Source organism: Brachyhypopomus gauderio, chromosome 21 (genome assembly GCF_052324685.1).
Source record: "Brachyhypopomus gauderio isolate BG-103 chromosome 21, BGAUD_0.2, whole genome shotgun sequence".
In the NCBI taxonomy this organism is placed as follows: domain Eukaryota; kingdom Metazoa; phylum Chordata; class Actinopteri; order Gymnotiformes; family Hypopomidae; genus Brachyhypopomus; species Brachyhypopomus gauderio.
In genome coordinates, this window is record NC_135231.1 from 10,040,852 (window position 1) to 10,050,753 (window position 9,902).

Consider the following 9,902-nt stretch of genomic DNA (forward strand, 5'->3'; position numbering starts at 1 on the left):
TGTCTGTAATTAAGTTAAAATGTTTTCATATTGGTGCTTTTTTTCACTTTTTAATACCTGTTTACATTTTATATTATGTGATGTACACATAAGAGTATGTTCTGCAGTTCATAGGGGCAGAGTTGTGTTGTAGCGTGTAGGGGTGGGCGTGGATCCACAAGTAGATTGTGAATATGAGACAGAATGAGAGGTTTGAGAGAGCGAACAGGTCACGTCACCAAGGTAAGACCCTTTTCGGTGCAAACTTAAACTTTGCCGCCTTGCTTTCACTGTGAATCTAAATTCAAATGTGGATCAGAATATATTCATTCAGACTGCGTTCTTTAAACCAGTTTGTGTGTCTACCTGTAGACATTCCGGTCAGTCTGCATGAAATAATGAGTGAATGGAGTTGGCTCTCACTTCCAGGTATGTCTTGGGCGAGAGAATGTCACCTCTCCACTCGGAGGACGGAGACGTAGCGTGTCAGCTGTCCTTATGTCCAAAAATAAACGTAGAGGAATGTGCAGTGATGTGTTGGTGTGACACAGGTTAGTGCGGACGGTTGTTCCGCTGCCTTACATTTGGAGATGTCAACGTCTTAAAAACACAAATGCAGCGCCACATGTTTCTGTTGAGTTGTGAAAGGTTTGCTAATAAAATCATGAATTGAAATGATGTGAGACTTTGGACTGGTTTGTAACATTTCAAACCTTTATAAGTTAAATAGTAGCATTTGTCATGTTGAATTGATTACAGCTCTTTCACGGTGGATCAGTTGTGAAGGAGACATCTCCCTCTGCAGTTTCTGTTTCCCTCGCGACACACAGGGGTTCCTGCCTCATCTTCAATGCCCCGGGCAAACAGATGAACCAGCTGACCGTGAACCCTGCGGGTAGAGCAGCAGCCATGTGAGCAGAGGGGTCAAAGGTCAGGGCTTTAGCGGAGCGATACGGGTCTAGAGTGTCTTTTTCCGTTTTAAAAAACGTCCGCTGAAATCCACTGCTGTGTGATTGAAAGAGCGTCGGGTCACCTGCACGAGATCTCTGTGTAAGGCAGCAGCTCCCCGTCGCAGTTCCACACGGACACCGCGGGTGGGTTACTGCAGCAGAGCCCACACAGGAAGTCCCTCTTCTTCCTCCCCCTCTCCTTCATCCCCTCCTCCTCCTCCTCCCTCTGCCCGGCCAGGTACTGCTGCGAGCCGTCCCCGCACGACTCCACGTCGCCCGCGCGTCCCTCCTCGGCCTTCCCCGGCACCACCGAGGGAATCCCTTCTCGCTCCTCGTCTCCGAACTCGTCTTCCTCTCCGGGAGGAAGGTTAAAACGCACGGCCTTGACGCGGTGCACCTCCACGAAGGGCAGGTCAAACTAACAAACGGTTGGAAGAGCTCAGTTACCAGGGCCGTACTTTCCCACCCTTCAACAATCAAAAATCCCTTCCTGTACTCCGGTGCAGTGCATGGCGATTCATTCCTGGCATGCACAAACTATTGCGTCTAAGAAGGAAGTACGGTGTTGTGTACGTTATGCATGGGTTGTGATCTTTTTTTAGACTCCAAATACTTTCGTACAGCAACATTTCTGCAATTGTTCCACTATGAGCTGACGCGCTGGTGATTCGCAAGATTTGTGTCTTTCTTATGAATGACTTAATGGAAAACGCACTGCTAATACATAATAGATCAATTAAAAAAGAGACATTTCGAAAGGGTGATTAACAAATTGGCAACTCGGCGCTCGAATGCTCAAAGCTGACGTTTTATCTAAACCTCACTGCATTCCACGCTCCGTTCTCCCTATAAGCCTCCGTCCGACTCACCTGGTCCTGGCTGGTGGTGTGCCTGTGCAGGTATGTGAGGAATCCCAGCGGATTGGTGTCCCGCACCAGGATGAGGTCACCTGTCCCGTCAGCCAGGTGGGCGGCGGGGGACAACCCCTTCGGACTGCGAGGACATGAGCTGGACATGCAGGTGAGAGAGACGCACCTGAACCGTCCCTCCACGCTCATCCACTCCCCTGAGGACGCACCGTAGAAGACAAAACACGCTCGTCAGAGGAACGTGAAACTGAACAGCGGATCGCCACCCCAGTAGTCTTGATTTATAGATCAAACTTCAAACGGACCCTCGTTGTAAACGGTGTTATTGAGGTGCTATGTATGAAAGTGAGATGGTGTTGACCGTGGTCGGCAAAGAGATCACACAGAATCTGAACCATGGTAGCAGGCCCAGAATATCATGACCAGAATATTAACCTTGCTATCCACATAGATAATAAAGATAATATATGACTGCATTCACAAAGCACATCAAAGAGTCTGTGAATCAGAACTGCTGGAAACTGGCTGTTACTATAAACATTACAGACGGTCAGAATCTGATCCCAGAATAGTCCTACTTCAGGATGACTGATAGTCTGAAACTGAAACCTCTTCTGTATCTGGGGTGAGTGTGGCTGGGGTGAGAGTATCTGGGGTGAGTTTGGGGGGCTCTTACCCTCTGGCTCGCTGCTGTACAGGCTGAGCTGTCTGCTGTAGAGTGAGCTGCAGCTGTCCGAGTGAGGAAACAGCCTCTCTGTGCTCTCCGAGCAAACCCGGCATCTACACACACACACACACACACACACACACACACACGTGCGCGTGCACAGGAGACATGCAGGTATGGTGGTTATGACTACACATGCATCCATAAAGGTAGAGATGCATGGTCAGATCTTCGAGTTGAACATTAATTCCATCAGCGGTCCAGCTGTATTAATTCTATACCCAGTGGCCAACAGTAACACTAAAGTACTAATGACCCCTTCCTGTGGGATGACCAGTGTCAGTAACGAGTAATCTATAACGAGTTACTATTTACAATACAGTAATCAGATTAAAGTTAATTATCCAAGTAACTGTGCGTTACTATTTTTGTTATTTTCTTTAGTAAAAACATATTTTTACAAAAGTTATTTTACTAACGTTAGGCCTATGCAACAATTAAGGCCAGAGTATACTTTTGCGTCTGACCATAGCGCTCAACTCCGCACCTGTGAGAGTGGCTGAAGCGTTTATACTTGACGCGTCATTCTGTGCAGTGTTCTCCGCAACTATATGTGGTAGTGTAAAGAAATACACCTCAAAAACAGGGGAAGGAACATTTACCTGATGAATTTTAATGTTGCATTGTGTTCCAGGTTTGAAAAGTGTTGGAATTTTGGCTAAAGTACTGTTTGAAATTGTAACAGCATCTGACTGAATAGTTTGCTTGTATTACTTTAACAAATACATTTACAAATAATACAGCGCAGCGACACAAACAATATTGGGAGATACATTGTTACTGTTAAAAATGCACTTCCAATAAAGTGAATATTGGCAGAACTGATTTTCATTTTGTGACTGTCAGCAGTTACTGAATGTAACTAATAAAGTAGCATGCGATCTAACTTAGTTACTTTTAAAATCAAGTAATTGGTAAAGTAACTAAATTACTTTTTTGAAGGAGTAATCAGCAATCAGAAATCGGATTACTTTTTGAGGGTAACTAAGCCTTGGGGATGACCTTGCGTGACTGAGCAGTCATAAACACGGTTTCCCTTAAGTAGTAACAGCGTAGCTACAGAAAACACAGCGGAGCTCAGCCCAGCAGTGGTGCGCTGATGAGGGGTGGAGTACGGTCTCCGCCCTCCCTACCCCCTGACCTCGGGGGTGAAACAGCAAGCTCGGGGCTCTCTCCTATGCATTTGCCAGACCTTTTGATTTTCTAAGAAAACTAGCTTGGTGTCAGTTTCTCTATCTTTATCTTCTGTAAGTCTACAGTGTTATTTCTTCACCAGTATCCCTTACTTTAGAGTATTTTTACCATTACTCTCATTCCTACTAGTATTACTAGTAGTATTTGTTTACTACTAGATTACGACTAGAAAGAAGCCCTTCTTTACCCGGAGAGGCAGCGAGTGTCGTCTCTGGGGCTGGAGACCTGGGGATCTGCAGGTAGATACTGCACAACTCCCTCATAGCTCCTGTTACACAGGTACACTAGACAACCTGCACACAACATACAGGCAAGCGAGAGAGAGAGAGAATGCTGAGGGACCATACTGGTTGTTTATTTTCTTTACATAAATGCAGGCATGGAAATCCCACAGAAAACAAGGGACCATTTTCAAAATACTTTTTCCATATCAACACATTTTCACAAGTAGCATGCATATAAGGCAATAAATGTATGATCTTAATATACACAGTGCATAAAATCATGCAGACATGTGTGAAGAGCTTAAGTTAATGTTCACTGGAGCCACATGAGTGTCATTTGAAGAGCTTAATATAAACAGATTTAGTACTTTTAATTCATTTTTGGTAATTAAACATTCATTAATTAAAGTGTCCAATAGGCCTCAGATGCAGAAACTACCTGAGATGTCATATCTGAGAGATCCCATCCAGAAGCTACCTGAGATGTCATATATGAGATCCCATCAAGAAACTACCTGAGATGTCATATATGAGATCCCATCAAGAAACTACCTGAAATGCATATCTGAGGTCCCATCCAGAAGCTACCTGAGATGTCATATCTGAGATCCCATCCAGAAGCTACCTGAGATGTCATATCTGAGATACCATCCAGAAGCTACCTGAGATGTCATATCTGAGGTCCCATCCAGAAACTACCTGAGATGTCATATTTGAGGTCCCATCCAGAAACTACCTGAGATGCATATCTGAGGTCCCATCCAGAAGCTACCTGAGATGTCATATCTGAGGTCCCATCCAGAAACTACCTGAGATGTCATATCTGAGGTCCCATCCAGAAACTACCTGAGATGTCATATCTGAGGTCCCATCCAGAAGCTACCTGAGATGCATATCTGAGGTCCCATCCAGAAGCTACCTGAGATGTCATATCTGAGGTCCCATCCAGAAACTACCTGAGATGTCATATCTGAGGTCCCATCCAGAAGCTACCTGAGATGTCATATCTGAGGTCCCATCCAGAAACTACCTGAGATGTCATATCTGAGGTCTCATCCAGAAGCTACCTGAGATGTCATATCTGAGGTCCCATCCAGAAACTACCTGAGATGTCATATCTGAGATCCCATCCAGAAGCTACCTGAGATGCATATCTGAGGTCCCATCCAGAAACTACCTGAGATGTCATATCTGAGGTCCCATCCAGAAACTACCTGAGATGTCATATCTGAGGTCCCATCCAGAAGCTACCTGAGATGCATATCTGAGGTCCCATCCAGAAGCTACCTGAGATGTCATATCTGAGGTCCCATCCAGAAACTACCTGAGATGTCATATCTGAGGTCCCATCCAGAAGCTACCCGAGATGTCATATCTGAGGTCCCATCCAGAAACTACCTGAGATGTCATATCTGAGGTCCCATCCAGAAGCTACCTGAGATGTCATATCTGAGAGGTCCCATCCAGCGAAGCCTCTCGCTTTCTGCCAACACATCGCCATAGAAACCATACCCCACCAGTGAGACGGAATAACGGACTAGTGTGTTGTGGTGATGAACAGAACACACATCAAGAGGCTGAGAGTCACCTAGAGAGAGAGAGAGAATGTGAGAGAGAGAGAGAACGAGACACCGTGAAAGACAGAACGAGAGAAAAAGTATGTCATCTGTCTTTCATGATTAATGCTCTATCACTCCTTAAAAGAAACAAAAACAAATTCGATACAGTTCTAGTTTTGGATTAAGGTGTCAGTAGTAGTCAAATTAAATGGATTTTTAGATTAGAGACAGGATTGGGTGGATTAGGTGAGCTAAAAGCAAAAGTAAACAAGAAGAAAACATAAACAGTTTATCCTAAATTGAAATAACACTGTTAAAAACAAATACTGTTAAATACTGTTAACATTCTCATAATCTGCATATATAGGTCACGGGGGTTTACCGATAATGATGTGCAACGCTGACGTAACCGGGTCATTCACACCCACTGTGGCAAAACAAACACAGTCTGTGGAGCCTGTAAGGAAAAATAAACAATGCCTAAATAATCAGGAAATATTTAATCATTAATATCTATATCCTACAGGAAAAGGTTCTAACAATACTCTAATCACTCTCACCATCATTTCCTTATTTGCTCACACTAATTAGTCAGAAAACCATAAAAATCATTCAACCTGCTGGAATTATGCCAATGTGGAGGTCACATGGCTGCAGCATCACAGTGGGGTCATGTTCTGAAATGCCCGCCTCCTGCTGGGTTCGTCCAATCACGCCATGCAGCAGCTCACTGAACATTCCATCTCCGCCCACACAAATCACACTGAAAGAAGCAGACGGGAACGATGTCAGTATGAAGTGTTTTTTGACTCCTGAAACATGGAATCACAGTAAAGGCTAAACTTCAGTATCTGTTTAGAGGCCACTATAATAAAATATGGTATCCCAGGGTTACCTGGTGAATGTTTGCAGAATGTGTTTACATGAACCCTGAGCAGTGAGCACTAAAACAATGACCTACCCATCAAAGCCAGTCAGGTCTTTCTTCAGGATATGGTCTCTCGCCTGATTGGCTCGTTCTGTTACTAAGACAAAATAAAAGACACAAAAAAAAGATTTAAGACATTAGTAATACTAATAGGGAGACATTTTATCTTATTTGCTGTTTTCAGTCCTTCATTCATGGCCCGAAATACTACTACTAATAATAAAAAGCTTTTATTTATGCAGCACTTTAAAAAAAAACCTTTAAAACAGATTACTGATTATCCTTTTGTAAAAGGACAAAATAGAAATAAAACTAAACAAAACCATTAAGGTCAAATTAAATGGAATAAATGAAGATAAAAATGTAAAACATTAAAGATAAAGTATTCAAAAATAAGTAATTAAGTTAAAGGCTGATCTAAGTGGTTAGCTTCCGCCCTCCACTTAAGTGTGTGTAGAGCGTATAGAAGATAGTGAGTGCTTCCAACAGCACGTCAACCGTGAGCTGAGTGCGGTCTGCGTCTGCTTTGATCAGCACGGTCCTCGTCTTGGAGGGACACTTGGCTGCTTTCGGTTACACCGTGTAACGTAGAGCCCCTGCTCTTGTGTGGCTCTGTCACAGACGGCAGGTCGGCTTAATAATTGATCTGGCTTTCTCCCCCTTTCGCTTTTAGTCTATCTTTCTTTCCTTTTCCTGGTCGAGACCCACGACGTGTCACTTGAGAGCTGCACTTAGGGACGCTGGATAAGGTGTCCGACACCGGAGGAGTGAAGCGCGCGGAGTCTCGACAGCTCACCCACAACATGAGAGCTGACGCCCGCCAGCTCGAACAAGGGAGCCACTAAGGAGTGATAGATCTGCTTCGCTCGCTTCTTTCCCCCGTAAGGGTTAATGAACACCAGCAGCCTGTGAGGACGAGAGGGACCTGGCGGAGGGAGCACACAGAGGTGCAGACGGGTCTTAGACTCACACAGATCAAACACATCACTGGATCACAGAAGTGGTAGTAGTAACCCTGGAATAGATTGGAAATGGGGGGGATGAAAGGGGGGGTGTTGGGGGTCTGGCACTCACTGTGGGTTTTAAGTGCCGTTCTGAGTTGAGTCACCCACTGATCCCTGAGGTCCCGGCTGGGGCAGCAGAACTTTGTCCTGCCCAAGCACCACAGTGCCCTCCGCCCAGCCCCACCGCCACTGCGCTTTACGTAGAACACTGGGGCACAAACCAGAACAAGACGCTTGTCAATGCTGTTCATATGGGTTTAGCGATACGGGCTCCTACACGGCCTACACCAGCGGTTACACCGTACATGTGAAGTCTCGGTCGGTGTCTTCCACTCTCTTCTGGGGCTGGATCTCCACCTGGCCCTCCAACACCACAATCACCTCGCTGATCGGCACTGAAACTTAACCGCACACACAGACATTTGATAGACTTCAACGATACCACCTGTTGCTCATTAGCTTGAAGTATCTTGGTGAAACACTCAACCAGGACTTTCTAATGAAGACATTAAATGTTAAAACATTACCATTCTTTATATAGCCTCTTTATTATTCTGTCTCAGTCAAATAATTGAAAATGTCCATATTTGTAATGCTTGTGCATATATGTAATGCTTTGTTATATATTTGGTTCCTCAAATATACAGAGTTTGCTTAGACTGGAACTGGGATAATTATGAAAGATTATGAAAGAACTGCTGGGTATATATGTAGCTATTGATATATGATAGATGGTAATATGACTGATATGGCACTGTGGGAAAGTGTTCACAGTGTACACAAGTTTGAATAAAGGTGTCAAGTGTCTGTGTGAGTTCATAATGTACAAGATTCAATAAAGGTGTCAGTCACGTTTACATTATCTGCTACATTGAATACTTAATAGTAGGCTATGTTACACTGTCCTTTAAACTATTGTGCGTTTATAATTGATTTTATGAAACGGAGTGTTACTTTTTAATTAGATTTGATCTAGACTTTAGACAGTTTTGCTGTGAACTATGAATCGGTCATATAGATAAGAGGTTGAACGAGTAGTGATAACTATCTGAAGCAAAGACACGTGACTGATATAAAGACGAACTTACTTGTTTTCTTTTCTCGGTTCTTCTTGTCAAGCTCGGTCCAGCTGAAGTACCATCCGCTAAGCAGCGCCCGGTACCGTTTATTACCGACCCATACACTGGACTCCACTCTGACCGACTCCATCGCTTGATATACAGGCTACACTTGGATACGAAATGATATTATTTCTTTCTTCCCAGACATTTTGTTCGACACTACATTTTCATACCGTGTAGTTTTAAAGCAAGTTTAATATTCTTATAGTTACTAATCTATTATCTGGCGCACATTTGGTGTAGAAACTCGTTATCTCAGGTGAACATCCGACCGACCTGTAGACTATAAATACCAAGTATAAATACCATAGCATAAATGACTGATATCAACACCTCGTTTAAAGGTTAAAGGCGATATATTACATCTCGCACTCTTCTCTTCTGCCGACCTATTCGCCAATTCGTTACAATAGTCCACAAAAACGTCTCTCACTTCCCTGTTATGTTGCGCACCTGTCACCTCAGCCGCTGGCATCCTGTCTTCTGATTGGATGGGACTCACGGCTCATTTGCATAAACACAGGTTTAAGAACAGACAGGTGCTCCAAGATTCAGTTGAACAGTAGGATGGATATGGAATAGCATACAAAGCGCATGTATTATTTTTATTTTTAAACGAATGTTGCTAGTAATTATATATTTATAAGTATATTACAAAATAAAACACAAAACTAACAAACAAAAAACCTTTTCTAACAGATGTGATTAGTTACATTATGGAGCCCATATTCTCTCCCTATAGTTTGTTTTGACTGTCAACACACGGCGGTTTGACGAGTTAAGATCTGGAATAACTAGATGACGGGGCAACTACAGTACATGTGTACTCTTTGCCAAATCTTTCCCAGGTGTGTTTTTCTTCTGCAATTGTAAACGCTTGTAAAACGTTTGTAAAACCAGCTTTTCTCGATATTCTTGAGGCACTGCCTCTTGCAGAATAGGGACCCAGAATTCTGCACTACACTAATGTCTGTGACTCTTGCTTACCAATGACTCTTGACCCTTGAACTGATTTTATTTGGATTGCCTGGTGCCAAAAAAAAAACAACTGGCAACAATTTTTACAATTTCATTTATCTTGAGCTCCAAGGTGGTTATAAAAGATACAATTTTTAAAAATTACGAATGATTCATTGGTAATTAATTGGGTCTTTAGAGGAAAAGCAGGTTGAAACAATCCTACTCTCCTGCAAGATTGTAACATAGTAATAATTAATAATGTAATGTAATCCTTTTTTACCCTTTAAAGCACTATAAGCAATTTATTCTTAATTTTTCACATGGACTTATATTTTATATACTTATATTGCATCTTATATAGCTTGCGTGTTCATTGTAAAGCTGCTT

General features: G+C 43.1%; 1 protein-coding gene across 1 annotated transcript; it reads right to left on the minus strand.

The window, feature by feature from the left end:
* Positions 1 to 245: 245 nt before the first annotated feature.
* LOC143484972 (ceramide kinase) lies at positions 246 to 9,051 on the minus strand. The gene is made up of 13 exons (XM_076984063.1): positions 8,523 to 9,051; positions 7,740 to 7,835; positions 7,505 to 7,642; positions 7,227 to 7,355; positions 6,464 to 6,527; positions 6,120 to 6,265; positions 5,885 to 5,959; positions 5,379 to 5,531; positions 3,907 to 4,012; positions 2,475 to 2,578; positions 1,799 to 1,995; positions 1,013 to 1,347; positions 246 to 868 (listed from the first exon to the last, which is right to left on the minus strand). Exons 1-13 carry the CDS (start codon positions 8,641 to 8,643, stop codon positions 754 to 756), a joined length of 1,779 nt encoding a protein of 592 aa, XP_076840178.1. The 5' UTR covers positions 8,644 to 9,051; the 3' UTR covers positions 246 to 753.
* Positions 9,052 to 9,902: the final 851 nt, after the last annotated feature.